General features: G+C 43.6%; 1 protein-coding gene across 1 annotated transcript in view; it reads right to left on the reverse strand.

Moving 5' to 3' along the window:
- Window positions 1-2,730: 2,730 nt before the first annotated feature.
- Window positions 2,731-19,555, reverse strand: part of PLEKHG1 (pleckstrin homology and RhoGEF domain containing G1) — a 98,314-nt gene continuing 81,489 nt past the window's right edge. Inside the window, exons 12-16 of the mRNA XM_044244071.1 lie at window positions 19,357-19,452; window positions 17,628-17,666; window positions 15,759-15,781; window positions 11,991-13,635; window positions 2,731-6,304 (exon numbers count right to left, since the gene is read on the reverse strand). Of these exons, the coding sequence (XP_044100006.1) occupies window positions 5,241-6,304; window positions 11,991-13,635; window positions 15,759-15,781; window positions 17,628-17,666; window positions 19,357-19,452 (2,867 nt within the window). The 3' untranslated portion in view covers window positions 2,731-5,240. The remainder of the gene's footprint in view (window positions 6,305-11,990; window positions 13,636-15,758; window positions 15,782-17,627; window positions 17,667-19,356; window positions 19,453-19,555) is intronic.

Here is a 19,555-nt window from a genome sequence, read left to right on the forward strand (position 1 = left end):
AAATTCTTAGTTGAAACGGTACTGGAGATCACACAGTAAATTTCCTTGGAATCCTCTCAGCCGGGAGATGGAAAAGGGGCTTTTCTCTGACCCACCCAATAGAAACTCCAAGATGTTGGATTTCTGACGGCGGCGGCTGCGCATTTTAAAAAAGCAGTGTCTGGGTGGCTCAGTGGGTTAAGCCACTGCCTTCGGCTCGGGTCATGATCTCAGGGTCCTGGGATCGAGTCCCGCATCGGGCTCTCTGCTCAGCGGGGAGCCTGCTTCCTCCTCTCTCTCTGCCTGCCTCTCTGCCTGCTTGTGATCTCTCTCTGTCAAATAAATAAATAAAATCTTTAAAAAAAAATAAAAATAAAAATAAAAATAAAAATAAAAATAAAAAAGCAGTGTCGTCCCTTTTGTGTTTTCCTTTGTGTCTCTGATTTGAATGTTTGTCTCAGGTTTGGTGCCCAAACGAGTTTTTGACTCTCTTCAATCTTTAAACATTTAGGGAACACCTACAAGTTGTTAGTCACTGTACAGAACTGGTAAATATATTTCCATTTCAAGGGATCAAATGAGTCATGTACTAAATTTTAGGATTATTCTTCCAAAAAGAAACTTAAGATCTCCTATAAAAGAGTTTTTTGGGGTGCTGAGCTCAGCAGGGTGTCAGCTTAAGAACTCTCTCTCTTTCTCTGCCCTCCCCCCACCTCCCCACTCACATGCACTCTCTTGCAAATAAATCTTTTTAAAAATTTTTCCTTTTTTAAAACATTTTTTAAAGTATTTCTATTTGACAGAGAGAGAGAGAAAAAAACAGAGAGAGAACATAAGCAGGGGAAGCAACAGGCATAGGCAGAGGGAGAAGCAGGCTCCCTGACGAGCAAGGAGGCAGACATGATAAGGGGCTCGATCTCAGGACCCTGGGATCAGGACCGAGCCAAAGGACATGAGCTTAACTGACAGAGCCACCCAGATGCCACTAAAAATGTTTTCAAATACACTATGCACATTCTGAATACTTAAACTGATGATTGTGTGGGTTGATTGTGCAATAATATTTTGCATTTATTAAGCTTTTTAAATGCAGCACAATTCCACATTACCTTGGTGTTTCATGCTCTAAATCACTTGTAAGGAAAGAAAAACATGGGAAGCTAAATGGGAGAGCATGCTTATGTTTCCATACATTTTTTTAAAACCAAAAACATTGAAAAAGCGTGCTTAAGAAAAAGCATAGGAAAAGGTTTATGTTAAAGTCATACGTAAATTAGCAAAAAGGTTGAAGCAGCTTCTTTTGGTGCAATGCCTTTTTGGCTGATACAGCTAAGTGCAGTTACCACTGTCCAGATAGTGGAAATGATGTAATGTAGCGAGGCTGGGAAAACTCTTTTTTTTTTTAAGATTTATTTATGACTTTGGGGCGGGTAGATGCAGCGGGAAGGGAGAGAGAGAATCCTAAGTGGACTCTGCCCTGAGGGCGCAGCCCAAGGAGGCTGGATCTCGCGACCCTGGGATCATGACCTGAGCCAAAAATCAAGGGTCAGACCCTCAACTGACTGACCACCCAGGCATCTGGAAGAGATCTTAAAGTCTTCGTTTGTTCTTCAGAACAGAGATAAAGAAAATTCTTCTTAACAGAAGAGAACTTTGCAAATGTTAATAAATATTCATGTTTAACAGCGGTGTTTACAGTTCATTACAAGGCTGATTTTTAATATTTTTCTGCCTTTCCCCTAAGGATTTATGTATGAAATTGACACAGGGCATGGTTTTTTTTTTTTTTTCCCTAACATTCTCAAGTTGGCATTTTATTTTTTTAATTTATTTTTTAAATTTATTTTCAGCATAACAGTATTCATTATTTTTACTATCATGTATTTCTCTAAGTTGACCTTGCAAGGGGCACCTGGGTGGCTCAGGTGATGAATCGTCTGCCTCTGGCTCTCTGGGTCCAGCCCCTCGTGGCTCCCGGAGGAGCAGGGAGCCTGCTTCTCCCTCTCCCACGGTTACTGCCCTTGCTTGTGCTCTTTTGCTCACTCTATAAAATAAGTCAAATCTTAAAAAATAAATAAATAAATTGACCTTCCACAACTTCCAGAAAACCCCACCTACTTTCAATCTCAGGGCGGAAAAGGTAAGATAAATCCGATGGATCCTCAGTGTGAGGGATAGAAATTCTCCACTTTAAAATGCTCTCAAGAACAATGTATTTTCTTCTGTATAAAGAAAGTTAGGCAATATATTTTTTTGCTATGTTGGGACAGGATATTATGCTTATATTTGGAAATAGAATTGCTTAAGACATGGCCTATAATTACCAATTTATATTAACATGCTTCTGTTCTCTGTACAATTTTTGTCAAAAAAAATTTAGAACATGGAGTTACACACCAAAAAAAAATCTGAATTTGTGCTCCCAAAGTTTTAATTTTTTTGATTAAATAATGAAATATTTACAAAGATGTCTTGTGTTATTACAAAGTAAAAAAAAAAAAAAAAAGATAATCTAGTGATTGATCTAACTTAGTCACCTAGCAAGAAAACACATACTATCCCAGACACTAAATTCAGTGTTTTAAAAGTAATCCAAAGACACAGAAAATATGCTGTCTCTGAAACATTGTGTATCGTCATTAACGCTGAACCATTATCTGCCTGGCTCATAAGACAAGACAGAGTTACAACACAATGTAGTCTGGAGAAATCTTGACATTCCTAGAACAAACACACTAATTCACACTGTAATTGACTTTGTACTTTACAAACTTTATTAAATAATGAGCATTACTAATTTTCATTATCTTATATACAATATTTAAACTATCTTTTCCTAGATGCATTTTTTTTTGCACAAAGAGTAGGTGAAAAGTGAACTTAAAAAAAAAAATTGAACCTTCAGTACAGAGCCCTAATAAGAACTTGTCATACTTTTAAGTACATATAACTCCCCCCCCCAATTATATACAATCTTACCCCACCTCCAAATGAAACTATCTGAAACAGAAGCATTTAACTGGTAACTCTGAGGAAAAACACAAACATGATTATACATATACACACAGCTCTCAAAATCTGCATCCTGGTTGACAGAAGTGGTCTATGAAGCTAAAGACTTGTCCTAGAACATAAAGACAACCACCCAGACATTTTATAAAGCAAGATATCCACCTTCCTGCAGCAGAGAATACTCCTGTAGGTAACATCGAAGCCGTGTAATGAGATACTGGTATGATGAATTAATAATGTCTGAGAGTAAGACACCACCGTAATATATGGATAATATAGAATTGGGGCTCATACAAACTAAAAGGCAAAAATAGGAAACTCCACTCTTAGGACAAGAAAAATCAGGTAACTTTGTTTTGCAAACCCACCTGTGACGACCTCTTGCAAGTCTGAGAACATACTTTCCCTATGGGGCTTGTCTTTTCTGATACTCTTATTCTTGGAAACTTGTATTGAGTTTAAAGAAAGGCAGGGAAAGCAGGAATGTTTCTAGAACCATGCCATTCAACACAGACTTGGTTTTATAAGCTGCTAGAAGAAGGAAGTGTATAAAGAAGCAAGAAACTGGGGTTATTTTTGTTATTTAAAAGGAAAAAAACGAGTGCCAGAAGTACCTGTTTATAAAATAAGGATGGTCACATCTGACGTTTCATGGTTAAGAAACAGAGGTGCAGGACTTTAAGAAGAGGAAAAGAATTATGGTTAGAGGGCATCGATTGAAATCAGTATCAGAGATTCCCTTTAAATAGAAAGCCCAGATCCCCTTGATATCAATGAAAATTGAACCCACTGGGGAAGAGGTTCTAGAATGTAGAATTGCTTGAAAGGAGAATATAACATTCTTGTTTGAGAAAACATCCTTGTTGGATTGACTGGAGTCTTCCATAAAACAGAACATTTTTATGAAATAGCAACAGATCGGCCTTCACTTTTCCTTTTTGCTTCTTTGATTTTTGCTTTTTACTCCTAAGGCCTTGCTTTTAATTTTCTGTTCCCTCCCATAGATCCTTAGATTGGTCCCTGATTATCACAAGGGACTGTTGTTTGAAGACCGTAATGACAACATCAAAGAATATTAGTCAGAGCTTAGTAGCCAAAGATCCAATTCTTTTATGTGCCTCAAAACAATGAGAAAAGGCCCCCATGTTATGTTGAGTTTAGCAAATAAATTTCATCGCAGCCAACGAAATCCTCAAGACTGGGGATCAGGTCATTGGTCTGAGGTACCGAACTCAGGAAAGCACACATGAAAAACTGCTCTACAAAGGGTGGCCCTAAAGCGTTTTAGTTTAGCTCACAGTTTACTTTGTGTTGATTAGAGATACACACAAAAATATTGCACGGAGAGCTCCTACTTCCACCCCTGCCTTCCGCATTCACAGGAGGACATGAGCAAGCTGTCCCCATGCTTTCTAACAGTTAAGTCCATTTGCATTTTCTTGGTCCTAGTTTCCTTTGAGCACTGGAGGAGATCGTTCCTTTGACTCCAGCCATCAAAACTAAACCCAACAAGCAGTACATTCTCTGGAATGTGTCCAGGAGTACAGGTAAGGATCTTTGGTTCTAGAGAATCGGTCTTGCTCCCCCTAACGTCCCATAGCTATACCCGATTTCTACGATCCAGTGAACAGATGTAGGAGCAACCCACGCAGAGTGAGACGGGCAAGGTGCACGCACGCTCCCACGAGAGATCTCTAGCTTACGTGATTCTAGGGTCTTGTCCCGAATGGAACCAAAATGGCAGGTGTGCTGGGCATCATCCGTTGAGCAGCTTTAGTTTGTTTCCCTTCCTCTTTCAAACAATGTGGAAAGGCCTCCTGGCTGCCTTTGGGTCTTAGAATCCAACTACTCGTGGCTTCTGGAGAGGAGAGGACTGCTGCCTTTCTTAGACTCGGGGCACTCTTGCCAGGACACAGGAGAAACTATCATGGCCACCAGGTTTAAAAAAAAAAAAAAAAAGAAAAACCTAAAACATTTTCAAGTAAGATTGACTTACATGAAACATGAAGACAGTCAGCGTCAGGAAGACACCCCGGGAGAGGCTGACACTGGTCGGACAGTACAACCCCGGCTGCCCTGGCAGCCGTTTCTAAAAGTTGTGCCATGGAAGAAAGCATGGTTGACACTCCTGGGATATTACAAAATTGTTTTAATCTGGGACATAGAAAACACCTCCCGGGATCTGTCCTTCATGAGCCCACCCCCCTCCCCCGCCGTGACATGGACTTGGGTGACTTCTCCAAAGAGCCTCAGGCAAAGCTGCTTGAACTGAGACACTGAAATTTTTCCCTCAGCGACTGGACGATGTTTTGCTGGTTGGGAGACGGCCCCCTCCAGAGATAGTCACTCAGTTTGTCCGGGTCGCTATAGGATGCCAGATAGGGGGACATCCCCAGCTTGTCGCTTACTGGCTTTTTTGGAGAGCATGGACTGTTCAAGGAGTAAGAGGTGTCGTTGCTGCAGGCGCCCTCCGAAAAGCCAGCCTCCGCAACCCGTGGGTCCGACGTCTTCCTCCGGCCCTGGGCGAGCTCTGCCTCCGACTCGTCTTCTTCTGACTTGATTTCCACGTAGTCGTCTTCGTCTCCTCCAGTCTCTTTGAAATTGGAGAAATAGTTCTGTGTCGCTCTTTGGGCATTTAAGGGTAAACTTTTATTTACTACCAGAACCTTCTGGGAGTCTCGGAGCGTGAGATCAGAGCGTTTTTCAGTGCCCTGCTGGCAGGAGTCGGCCAGGCCGGGCCGCACGTCCTGGTGGCTCTCACACCTCGGACTTTTGTGCAAAGACAGCAGCTGTTTCCTTGCCCCCTCCCCGGGGTAGTTGATGGAGTCCACTGACTTGTTTATCAGGATAGAGGAAGAGGACTGGGACCGGCTGTAAGGCTGACATCTACCACTGAGGCCTGTCCGACCCAAGGAGCTGTACAGGTAGGCCTGGAGAGAGAGCTCCTGGCTGGGCTGACGGACTATCACGCTGTGTCTCTGCACGGAGCCCAGCAGAGGGTCGGAGGACGGAAGGGAAGGCACAGAGCAAGCCGTGGACAGCTGTCTCGGGATGCTTTTTGTACTAGTCTCCGGAGTGGGATGTGTCGACTTCAAGTCGGGCTCCGGCCGGGGACAGAAATCCGCTAATTCTCCATTACTGTAGGTGGAATGCAAAAGCCAGTCCTCGCTGCTCTGTTGGGCCTGGGAAGGTGATGGGGACCTGGGGCTGCGAGTTTCTGGAGGGCTGGCCCAGACGTCCTTCTGAGGCTTGGAGGGAGTCTCTCTGAATACGATCTGGTCGTACAGTTGGGAATACTCAGCAATCCTGGCCCCTGGAAGGCAAATACGGAAACAATAAACATACAGAGGAATAGTTCCACATGCAAAGATTAAAAAAAAAAAATCGAACATTCTAATGGACCGATTTTAAAAATATAAATAGACAGGACCTTTACGTTTGAGGATGAGTCATCACTGACTACTACATCACTGACTAGTAAGCAATGCGAACTCAATAAAATAATCCATAGTTTAATAAAACATAAAAATGTAAAAAAAAAAAAGGTCCCCTACAAATTCATTTAATCTGATTGAATTCTGGATTATTTTTATTTTAGGTCTGTAAATGTTCGCTGTTTGTAATGAAAATTCCTAGTGTTCTTTATAAGCATGAAACTGTGTCAATGCTAAAAAAAAAAAAAAACAAGCATCATAAAAACAAGAAGGTCAGTACTTAAACCCTGGCCAATGACAAATAACTCAAGTACTCAGAAAAAGAAAGATGACACAATCCACCAAGCAGTAGCTGCCCCTGACTTCTCACTAGTCTTGAATGCTCTCAGACAAGGACTCCCAGAAGAGTCTGCTCCTGGTGGCTTTTCCTGTATTTTCATCCAATGCCACTGTCTGGGAAACCAGCGTCTACAGGAGGCCCTCCCTTCCAGGAGTTCAGAACCATGTCTGTTGACTGGGCCACGTCTATTTTCCTACCCCCAAGAAGCCAGGCACTGAGATCTAGGCCCCCAAGGTATTGAGAATGAATCATCTGTGCGTATAATTGAGAGTGTAATGCTCTCTAGTATTTGTCCAGAACAGGATTTGACTGTTATGTCCGTGAAAGCTACTGCTACTTCAGATTCAGCTATGAGGTCAGTCTCCCTTCCGCTCTACTTTGGAGGACACAGACAGTGGATTACACAGACATTTTTTTTTTTAAGATTTTTTATTTATTTATTTGACAGAGAGAGATGACAAGCAGGCAGAGAGGCAGGCAGAGAGAGAGGAGGAAGCGGGCTCCCTGCCGAGCAGAGAGCCCGATGCGGGGCTCGATCCCAGGACCCCGGGATCATGACCTGACCCGAAGGCAGCGGCTTAACCCACTGAGCCACCCAGGCGCCCCTACACAGACATTTTTTAAGACATTTACAGAACCATGCTATGGATAGACTATTCTCTTGGGCCTGGAATGATTTAAGAGACAGAGCCCAGAGATGTCTATTTCAAGAGCTGTCCCCTCCCTGCCGCCACCACCGTCACCCCAATCCAGGTATCCACACGACTGCCCTAGAACCTAAGAATTCCATGCATCCTATAAATTGCCCAGACCACGTCTACACAGTCTCCACAAAGGGGATCTCTCCCATATATGATGACCAGCAAGTGATATGCACTTTCTTCTTAAGCTATTTATATTTTTAATGACCTACTGTTAGTAAATTATTCCTTGAATTTAAAAAAAATATTTAGTTGGGTTTCTGCCACTTCTTTCGACTCTTTTCTTCTATGAGGACAGATGACAAGTGCTGTTATTCTGTGTGCATTTAATTGCAAACTTCTCAGACTGTTTGCCTCCCAAATCCCCCAAATCAGGATTAAGTCATCTGTTTAACTTCTCATAGAGCCTACATTCAGATCCTTCAGGCTTTCAAGTCCAAATTCCTTGGAAGCACAGAGAAGATTAGTTTAGAATTTCTAGTAACAAGAACTTGAGCTATTGTTCCTTGACTGGCATAGTAAAAACTGTCAATACCAATTAAGTTTGGCACTTACGAGACTGAAAGTCTACATGAGCACCAAAGTGTCTGTGTTAGCCATTCTGAAGCCTGCACTGTTCCATGAAGTACGAAGCCCAGACAAAGGCAGCTGGACCTTGAGACAGAGTCATGGGTAGCAGTTGCACCTGAACATCAGCTAGCCCTGCCCAGACCATTCTCATCTATATGATGGCCCCATGCGCGATCCCACAACTAAGTCAGGAAGGCCCTGAATTTTCATAAGGTTCCAATAAGATGGTAATTTGTGGGAAAGCCATGAGAGCTGATTGAAACATTTGGTTCAACTCTTTCAGTACCAAAGTTTAACCACAGAGTCATGTATGAACAATCAGCTTTTGACTTCAGACGATAGCCCAGATGATCTAAAACCATGCATGACTCAAAATAGCCACAATATTTGCCATGCCTCTTTCTTCCTAATCACATTCTTCTTCTTCTTCCTTTGCTTCATCAAATCCTATTAGCCGCTCAAGACCCTCTCTAAGCCCTTCCCTTTCCATGAATCATTTTCTAATCCAGTTCTCTGAAGTCTTCTGTACTTAGTGTGGACACCAACATTGAGCTCTTGGCTGCACATGCGATCACAGACACGCACGCGAACACGCACACAATCTCGTATTGCTCGTTCGGTGACACGGACTAGTTTATCACTCCTGCTAGTCCACGTTTACTCTTGGGAGACCAATCCATACGGAGCACCAAATAGAATTCTAGATATGAATTGGTCTCGAGAACTACTTATTGAGATAATTTTTGGACTTCCTTCTTTTAAGCATAGTCTTAAAAATGGATGTGCTTTCTGTAAGACTAGACAGCAGAGAGTGACAGGCGGCCTAGAGAATCAGGGGCATAGCAGAAAAGAAGAGGAAGCAGGAAAGCAGCCTTTGATTAAAATGCTTCCCATAGATAATGCATAATGGGCGCAGTTTATCTCTGGATAATAAAAAGTTGGCCACTTATTAATTTGGAATAAAAAGTATCTCGCAGGTAGAGTGTCTATCTAAGTTTTAGAGATTTTTTTGGTCTCAGCTTGGCATAACTTGTTTGATGGCAACGTGAATAAGAGAATGGTTCCAAAGCAACAGCTGTCATTAGCTTTCTTTAACCAGACAGGTGGGAATTAGGCAGCCCAAGAGGACATCTCTGGTCTAAAAACCTTAGTATTAGGTGGATCAAAGTTCCCCATCATCCCAGTTCTGGCATTCATACCCTTTATAGTCTATGTACATTCTCAATTCAGGACAACCTCAGGGCTATCTCTGGTTTACTTCTCTTTTGGAAGTTTAAAAGTGTGGCGTTCTTAGGAGTCCAGATAAAAACTGAAAGTGATCCTTGCTGAGAAAAGTATGAGACAGACTGTTTTCAAGACAGAGGATTAAAATCAAAGTTTCCGATGCTGCTTGAAATGTAGACCATAGCATAAAATGTGATTTTGCCTTTACTACACAAAAAGGAAAATCTCTCAAGCCTGTATGGAGTTTCCCCCCATATAAAACATCACCCAAAAAGGGAACCCAAAGGCCTCGTTGGCCTCAAAGACTATGAGAAGGGAGGTCTGACTGAACAAGAATGTTCTTGTTCTACTACAGCAGGCTCTGGACGGTGAGAGTAACTAGACCTGGACAGGTGGTTTAGAGGCAGAAATCTGGCCCGGGGCCTGTAAACCCCTGCCAGAGAGTTCAATAAAGGTGCTCGAGAGTTTCAGCAGGTGAATAGGGCGTTCCTCCTTCCGGACAACACCGAGAGCAAGCTCCTGGCAAAGTGGCAAGGCCCATACGAAGAAGTCTGGAGAATCGGTCCGTTCGATTACGACGTCCTGTGCCCAGATAAACAAGAGAGAGAAAAGGAGTCATCACGTCAACTGATTGAAAGCCTAATGGGCACAGGAAGCGGTCTCGATCCACCCAGATGGAAGATTCCTCAGGTCCGAGAGATGGCAGGCCCTAGGGACGTGCTTCTGCCAGAGAGCGGGGGAGACCCCACTCTCAGAAGATGACTTTGGAGAGATCTCCTCCTCTTGGTTGGGGAGAACGTCGGTAGTAGCCTACCATGTCAAGAGAGGATACAGACGCAGAGCTGAGAAAAGATCCCATGGGATCCCAAGAAGACATCAGTAGGCAACACCAAAAGGAGAACAAACGAAAGGTAAAAAGAAGCAAAAGAAAACCCCAAAGGGACGCCTATGTATACTTAAAAGGTGGGTAAAAAAGAAGACTATTCAAGGTAGTTATAAGCCCTACTGATTTAGCATGGAGGTTTGAGTTCTGCATTTTAATGGATGGTCCAAATTCAAAACAACCGGGCTTAGGTGATTACCACCCTTGAAACAACAGTCTGCTGGCATAATCCATCATCATCAGAAACCCTGTTCTATTCTCTCTCAGCCCAGGTTCTGTGAGCGGAGGCATGGGTCACATACCACTGCTTCCGATGCCATCTATGCTCCCAAATACTCCTTTACAGGTGGAACTCAGTCACTTTTTCCATGGGTCATAACATGAATTAATTCTGGAAATTTTTGCAAGGAGAAAAATATATGCCATCTGGTCTCTTACATTCATACAAAATTCACTTTTCACCTTTATTTAAAAAGAAGAACTCGAGAGAGAGAGTAAAATCCTTCAGGTAGCCAATTCCGGTGCCTTCCCTATTTGATCGGAAATTTTACTCTACGTGTAGCTCTAGAAAAAGAGTAAAGCTTTATACAATTCTTAAATACTTCCAAACTTAAGAAAATTCCCTCTAGATTCTTGACATGTAACTTTTAATGTGTGGCTTCATTTAGGATTTGGATATCCCCTTCTTATTCTCTGTTTTTTTGCAGAGATCAAGACATCCGTCTCAAAGGAAGGGGGTGAGTGGCATTAATCTGGCCCAATGAGCCATGTCACCGTCCTGCTACGTGTCTCAGTGTGCCTTGATATCGATCATCTGGGTTTTACTTTTAACTGGAGAAAGCTCTCCTCTCATCTGATATCAAGTTGGTCCTCTGTCGGAAAATCTAGGCCAGGGATTCTTAAAATAGGGTCAAAAGGCCACATTGTTTTAAATTGCAGATTCTGGGGCCTAACCCCAGAAATTTCTCTGGGCCTAGAAGTGAAAAGCTCCTGAGGGGAGAGCCAGGGCCCTGGGGTTTCTTCTCCCCATGACAATCCTGTCTTACTTGCACCCATGTTCTTTGACTGAGATTGGGGTCTTGGTGTCAAGTTTTGTCTCTGCACTTCTTTATAACAGAGAAAGAGGTCAAATCTTTAGCCGTCATCATATCAGTATAATACCTGAGAGATCCCAGTTTTCTGCCCCACAAAGGTGGCTTGACCAAAAGAATTACACTTTTTGGAAGCTCCCCGAGAAGACCGAGGCTGTTGGACCAAGCCTGTGCCTGACACCGGCTATTTTAGGACAACTATTAAACAAAAAGTCAACTGGTAAGAGAAATATGTGAGGAAACGCCTAAGGTTAGAGCATGACCAGCTTTTAGAAAGTGGGAAAAGACTCCTTTTCATCTGTTAGGATGGGTTGGGGCATGTTGGCTGGGATTCTGGAGCAACCCTATTCCATGTGCTTCCAAATCTTCAAAGCTGACACAAGCCACGACTCCTCCCAACACAGCAACACACACATGGAAAAGCTCTACCTGCCACGGGTTCAATGGATCGCGATTTTTCACACTTCAGATTAGAGAAAACTCCTTAAACCATCACGTCTGGTAATGACAATGTTACACAAACAACAAAACCCTGCAAGACCGAATCTTGCTCCAACCTGAGTGACTCTGTGGGCTAAGGTAGGAAAAGAATTAGGAACGGCCTCGTCGGTGCTTGTTAGTGAGGCTGTGGTCTCAGTCGGAGAGCGTGAGCGTCTGGGTGGCAACGTTCTCACCATCTCAAGGACTTTTAGAACCTGAAAGCTTTCCTCACATGCTACTTTCAAGAAGGAGGGAGAGCAGTGTGAAGGAACGTACCGATGGCGGGACCCCCTTGCTTCTTTTCTTCCAAGATGGCCGCCAGGTCTTTGTCCGAGGATTTAGGCTGCTGGCTGGCCAGTGGCTGCTCCAGCTCTGGGTTTCTCACTTTTAAAAGCTGATTTGCTTTCTTGATCTTCTGACTATATTGCCTGGCCATCAGAAAAACCCTGCTTCTCGTCTTATCTGTGGCATCCATCCCAGGGGCAGGGTTTTCCAAGTCTGTTTGGGAGAGACTGCTGTTGGCCAAGTCGTAAGGGTTTTCCAGGGTGGGTGTTTCACTGGCCAGAGACAGCCGGTTAAGGCTCATCAAGGAGCCTTCTTTAGCAATCAGGTCCTCTTCAAACGGGCAGTTGGTCCGGCCAGCTCTGCCAGGCTTGTCTCTCAGTGGTGTGAGGAAAGCGTGGCCCTCAGGAAGCGAGAGGGTAGACGCGGAGCACGCGGCCTCTCTCCCCAGCTCGGGGGTGCTCTCAGAGTGCAGCCTGTCCGGCACGTCCTCTTGGCTGACGGGAAAGGCTGCCAGGAGCCGGTCTCTAGCTTTGACTTCGTTTTTCTTGATGTAATTTTCCAGGTCGTTCCAGATTTCGTCCACTTCCTCAGACAGTTTGTCCGAGATAGATTTATCACCGAGAGACAGGTTGCAGCTGAAGGAGTTATAGAGCAAACTCAAGTAGTCGTTATTGGAGGGTCTCTGGGGGTAAGGGGTTTCGTCCTCACTGAACTGGAGGCTGTCCTGGGAAACAAAGGGCCTCAGACTGTCACAGCACGCGAAGTCGGCTTCCAGACCTAGGAAGGTGCTCCTCTTGGGGCGCGTCAGGCTGCTGCATTTGAAGCTCAGGGAGGGCGGATCTGGGAGCCCTATGGTGTCGTAGATGTTCTCCTCGACCATCTGGAGTTCATGTGTGCTTTGGTTCGGGGCCCGGTGACCTGTTAAAGCTCCGTCCCTCTCCGCATGCCGAGAGCTCTTCTCGGAGCCCGGCTGCGTCTTCGAGAAGGCGAGCTCTGGCGTGCTCTTGGGGCGAACGGGGTCCCTGGCTGTTGTCGGGGGCATGGCCTCAGCTTCTTCCCGTTTAGCAACCATTAGTTTTAAGTCCTCGTAACTTATGTTGTCATAGACGTGGTCTATATCATCGAGGGTCAGCTCTATAGATGACCCAAAGGGAGTCATTCCGTCCTGTCCTTCTGTTTTCGGGTCACCCTGCTGCTCCCGTCGGGGGCTGTACTGAGAGCCGCCGCTGTCCCTAATTCTTATTTCAGGAGCGCATGTGTTGCTCTCGCCGGCGCTGCTGGCCCGCCTGACCACCCGGTGGCCAGAGCTGGCGGGCTCTGCGGGCTCCATCTGTCCCATGTGCCAACTGCAGGGGCGACTGGAAGTGCTGTCTTCACACAGTCTGGCGGAGTTCAGGTCTGAGGAGGAGAAGGATGGCACGAACATCTGGTAATCATCTTCGTCATCCTCGTTCTCCTGAGGGGACCGACGACTCGGGAACAGGGCTTGTCTGATCTGGTGGTCCGTCCAGATGTTCCTGATGGCTCCTCCCCCGCGAAGCACGCTGATAACGGCAGAACTGCTTGGCTGGCTGTTCCTCTGGGCAGGAGATGGCCCCGTGGAGGTCCGCTGGGGACACCCTTCCTCTCTGGAAACCTGAGGTGGGTAGAAACATGTTGATTGAACTTTAGTGACGTGGACACACACCATATGACACTCCTCTGGTTTTACACATTATCTCTCTCACTGGACTATAATCGTCTTAAAGCAAATGATCAGTAAATAGTGTTGATTTTAACGGAGTTGAAACATACTTCGGATTTTTTGCAAAAGGGGCAAGGAGGACAGGAACTGATATTTACTTAGAAATAGGCTGTGCAGACATTCTCCACACTTAGCGTTCGTAATCGCTCTGTGATGTAGACATGATTGTATTAATTTCACAGTAAGGAAATCCAGGCTCTCTGCCATGGTTAGAAAGGTTAGGGCACAAACCAAGTCTGACTCCAAATCCCTTACCCCAATGCAGGGAATCAGCAAAATTCAGAAAACTCTTAAATACTTCAAATAATTCAGATGTGCCTTTGGTAAATAACATTTTATAAATGAACATATATAGGTATCAAGGGCCATTGTATCTGGTTTCTATCTGAGGCTTGACTGCAAGGAGTTTTATTGTAGTTTCTGGTATACCAGAAGCCTCTGTCAGTAATCCGACTGCGCACCTTAAGGGTTTCCCTGTGACCCGCGGACCTGCCATGCTCCTGATTGGCATTGCCTTGGTTTAGGGATTCTAGGCCAAGAGGCTTTGTTGCAGACATGTAACTTAACCCACTAATGAGCTAATGAACGTTTTACTTTCTTTCAAAATACATTTAATTAAGTAGTATTTAGATCCCTGTTAGGAAATAAAATATGAGTGATGTTAATTTCTAATCAGAAAACCAAACCACACACACGCGCACACACACACATACACATGCGTGGCCTTGGAATATGTATTCTGGGAGAAATGTGAAGCTGTTATTAAGAGTTTATTCCTGTTATAAACTCTTTGACGATTAGTACATCTCTTCTTCCTGCATTCGGTATTGTTCACTAGCGTGACAAGAGATGGGATTTGACCACTAAGAAACAAGTACATTTCTGTACTTCTTTCTTATCTTCTAATTTTATGAGGTTTAGTTAATCCCCATATGGAGACCTGGCTTGATCACTAGTGTCAAAAGTTTCATCAAGCTCTTGAGATTCCATCTTTAGGGCTAGTGGAGTGATCCCCCAACATGGTACCAAGCAGGGCTTAGCTCTGTGCTCCTGGTTTGGCTGCCTTGAAGAGCCAGGTGCCTCCTGCAGTGTTTGTTAATGGAAACAACATAGATTAAAAAAAAAATCAAAATCTCATGCTCTATTTCAGGACAATAACCAACTAATAAATTTCAAAAGCTTCCAAACAAAAATATGTATTCCTGAAAGAAATTCACATGCTCTAATTTTAAGAAAATTACTTTGAGGTAAGAGTGCTGATTTTTAGACATTTTACTGGATATACTGGAGATACAAAGTTTATTAGCGGGGTTACTTGGGCCCTGTGCTAAGAAGTGGCACAGGAGAATTGTGGGGAGAGAGTTTCATAACCCCGTCCTAACAGATATAGGACATTAAACGAGAAACCATAATCAGTTCTCTAAGAGTTGTTAACATAGATAATTGGTCAGTGGACAGTTGGACATGGTTTACTCTGGTTGGGATATAATATTGACTCTTCAGCGGTAATACATTTGGGTATAACTCTTCAATTGAGTGTACCATTTTTATACCCCCTCTCCTAGCTTTTATTGGACAAAGAAAAGTCCAAACTTCATAGAGTGAAGTTTCATTATAGGACATGGGCTCCTACTTCTCCTACAAGCAGCAGGACCATATTCTTAAAAGGGGATCTCTGTGACCGAAGGCTAATGCTTTGAAAAGGGGGCAACCTTTGGGAGGTAGGAGCATTGGTCTTGTGGCAAAGTGGGGTGCATGTGTTACTTCCTAGATAACCTTACAGCTTTTGAGGTAAGAGCTGGGGGAAAAGGGAGATGAAAATATGGTTGCCTTAGTTCTGAGAAATGAAGCTGGGGCAGGGAGGAGGTTATAAGGCTGAGTCTTTACTTAAGTCCATCTCAAAATGTGAAATAATTGTTTACATGTGGAATATAGGCTGGGGATGGGATATAGAAGGGTACCTAGAAGGGCTGCCTAAGTAAGCATTTCAAAATAAGAAATGTGATTATGCTTACCTTTTGGATGTCTTGTGCTGTTTCTGAAAAATACAAGGGTTTTAAAAGAATTTTTGAGGATTAAAAATAGTTCTCATACATAGGTAAGCACCCCTATTTTATAGGATCTTAACACTTGTTAGTAACTGAAGCCTGAGAGGTTTCTGGGTCTTTTAGACCTAATTCTCAGAAAATACCTCACAGTTCTCCTCGTTATATATCCTGCAGTGTACATTAAAAAACAAAACAAAACAAAATAAAACAAAAAACCCCCCAAACCCCCCAAACCTTATGTACATCTGAGGGTCAAGTTCTTTTCTTAATCCCTGACAGCAACAGATTAATGTATGTTAATAAGTTTCAAAGTTTTCCCCCCAAAGATGTATTACCTGAAATATATGCCCTAAGCCATGAGAATCACTTAAACACAAGACCATGCTTCTGTTAATTTTTAAATAATTTATTGGTCTTCCCTGAATGATACAGACAGCATTTATCACTGGGGGTCGCCCTGGCGCTGTACTAAGGAGCAGTACAGGTGGGTTTCTGGGAGACCTGAATATCGCCACATCCTTGCAGATACCTCGATGATGTGTGGCTCACCTTTAAACAGGGTTCAGTTACGGAAGCATATAAAGTAAACCGTGATCGAATCCTCTCCGTAGATCCTACCCGGTGGAAATTACCATACTTGGCAGTTTGATGGTCCTCTTCCCAGCTCCCATGCCCACGGACCCCAGCCCACCACAATGCACGGTTTTGTTTGTAAAATAAAGGTGCAATACAGCATTACATTTCCTGCTAAGTGTGCATGGACATGCTTGTCAGTAGGGAAGGAGGCACTCCGTTCTTTCTGACAATTCCAGAATGCTCCATGCAGCAATCCAAGATATACTACCATTTATTTAACTCTTTCCCGCTACATGGGCATTTTACGGGCTGTCCTCTTACAAATGCTGCAAGGAACACACACATCCAGCCACACCTGGGCGAGCCCTTCTATACAGGAAGTGTATACTGTGAAATTCACAAAAGTGAAAAAAGTGAAATTGTTGAGTCAAGGGCAGATGTGGATTTTAAATTTAAATGCTCCAAACTTTGCTTCAAAAGGTTGCAGAAATGTAGACAGCATTCGTTTTGGAGGGCCTGTTTTTCTAGATCTTTTGGTGGAGCTTACAGCTTCCTCTGTTTATCTCCTTCAAATGTATAGCTTTTCTGATTACTAACATGGATGGCCGTTTATATATTTTATTGACGGTTTGTGTTTTTTTCTTGGGAACTGCCCAATTATATTATCTGCCTTTTATTTTTATTATGCTTTGTAAAAGATTTTCTTTATTTATTTGAGAGAGAAAGAGAATCTGAAGCAGACCCCGCCCTGAGCATGGGGCCTGATGCACGGCTCAATCCCGTGACCAAGAGACCGTGACCTAAGCAGAAACCATGAGCAGGACGCTAAGGGCCTCAGCCACCAGGCACCTCTCTGCCTTTTAAAAGAGTCCTTTGTCTCTTCTCTTTGACATATGGATTTCTTTACATAATAGGGATATTAATCTTTTTCTGCAGACATTTATTAATCTATACTGCAGACATTTTATATCATTTGGCTTTATATTATATAATGGGGTATTTTTTAAAAAAAGATTTTATTTACTTATTTGACAGAGAGAGAGAGATCACAAGTAGGTAAAGAGGCAGGCAGAGAGAGAGGGGGAAGCAGGCTCCCTGCTGAGCAGAGAGCCCGATGCGGGGCTTGATTATAATGGGTTACTACTATAGATGTTAATAAAATCTGTCAATCTGTAATTTATCTGGTGTTTATGTTTTTGTAGGGTTTGACTTAGTGGAAAGCAGTAACAATGAAAAAAGAAAAGATATGTTAGGACTTACCACTGGTCTTCAAAACTTTATGTGACCTTGAGGAAGGTTCTAGGAGAAAAAAATAAGGCCGCCATCATTTCCAAGACCAAATCAAGGTTTTTTTCTTTATAAATGAATTATTAGTTTACAGGCAAATAATTTGAGCTCTAGAAATTTTTTTTTTAAATCAAATATACCTAAATCCCCATCACTTAGAGACACTTAACAGCAAGACCTCCACTCTGACAAAGCTGTAGGTTAAGATTTAAGCTGCTCCATCAGGGGGTCACAAAACAGAAAACTACCCTCCCCAAAGCTAGTAGAGCCATTTCCTTAGCTTTAACCACCACTTATAAGGTGACAGTGTTCAATTTCATGTCCTTCAGGCACTCCTCTCCCAAGCCTCGGACCTCTAATGCTAGCTGTCCATCTGATGATTCCCCAATGTGCCCACAGACCAAGAAACCCAACATGCTTCAAACTCATCAGTCTCCTCCCATCACTGTTCTTTAACCAACTTCTCAACCCAGTCGTCACTGACATTACCTACTCAAGTAGCTGTCGGAACATCATTCTAAATTTCTCCTGTTTTGATCCATCATAGTTCTGTGGGATCCCAATAATGGCCCGCCTCCCCCCACTGTCTTAATTCAGGCCTTTATCATCTCTCTCCAAACTAGATGGACAGCGTCCCTCAGTTTCCACATCAAGGCAGAATTCCCTTTTTATTTTTTTAAAAGATTTTATATTTATTTGACAGACAGAGATCACAAGTAGGCAGAGAAGCAGGCAGAGAGAGAGGGAGGAAGCAGGCTCCCTGCTGAGCAGACAGCCCAGTGTGGGGCTTGATCCCAGGACCGTGGGATCATGATCTGAACTGAAGGCAGAGGCTTTAACCCACTGAGCCACCCAGGCACCCCAGAATTCCCTTTTTAAAAGGCAAACATTCATTGCTGAAAATTCTTCTGTAGCATTGCAGGGTCAAGCTTCAGCCACTTCTCCTGGTTTGCCTTGCTTGCCTCTACCTCCATCCCGTGTTTCAGCCAGGCTGCACAACTGCCACTGGAGGTCTGATCTAACGTATGCTGGCCCAAGTCTCAGGACCTTTGCACATGCTAGTCCTGTCCCGCTGACTCCTTGGCCCCCAGACTCCATCCCAGGTCTTCTGCTCTGAGAAGCCTTCTCTCTCCTTCCTACACAGTTAGCCCCCCTCTCTCTCCTTTGTCTTTCCACACTTCTGCTCACTTAGCCTCTACCACAGTCTATTATGGGCTGGTACCTATTCACCCTTTTTGATTCTCCCAGCAGACTATAACCTCTTCAGAAGCAGGAATCATGTGTATTATTTCCTCTTGCATCCCTGGTCCTTAGGACAGTGCAAGGGGTTAGGTAGGGACTCACTAAATACTGATTCAAGTCAAAGAAAGATCTGAGGGCTGAGAGAATGCTATAGAGTCTGGTTCAGCAAACACATGTTACAAATTTAGGCTTGAAAAGTCTTTTGTATGTGTCATCGACAGGATGTTGCCCCAGTGGTAGGCAACAAGTTTTAAGTAACTGCATGCTAGTGGTAAGATGCTATGCAAAGCAAAATTAGTTGATTGGTAAGTTTTATATTCTGCAGAAAATAGAGAGTTTAGAATGAAACTTTTCGTTCTAAACTTTTTATTTAGAATGAAAGCCTGACAGTCAGACTGAAAGGACCTTTCATTAGTTGTCCCCCTAGATTATTAAATTTTGATCACAACCCCCTATTTACCTGACTTTCTTCTCAGCCGATATGGAGCAGAACCGTTTTTAGAACCACACAATGCTTTTGTCTCCCCGTCAGGACTGTAACAGAACCCAGGATAATCTGAAAAGATAACCACACACACCGGTAAGAAGGAGGGGTTCCGTGACTTCCCAGATGGGTACAACTTGTTTCGGCTCTCTCTGGATTTCTTCTTTTTCATCAG

This window comes from Neovison vison, chromosome 1 (genome assembly GCF_020171115.1).
Source record: "Neovison vison isolate M4711 chromosome 1, ASM_NN_V1, whole genome shotgun sequence".
NCBI lineage: Eukaryota > Metazoa > Chordata > Mammalia > Carnivora > Mustelidae > Neogale > Neogale vison.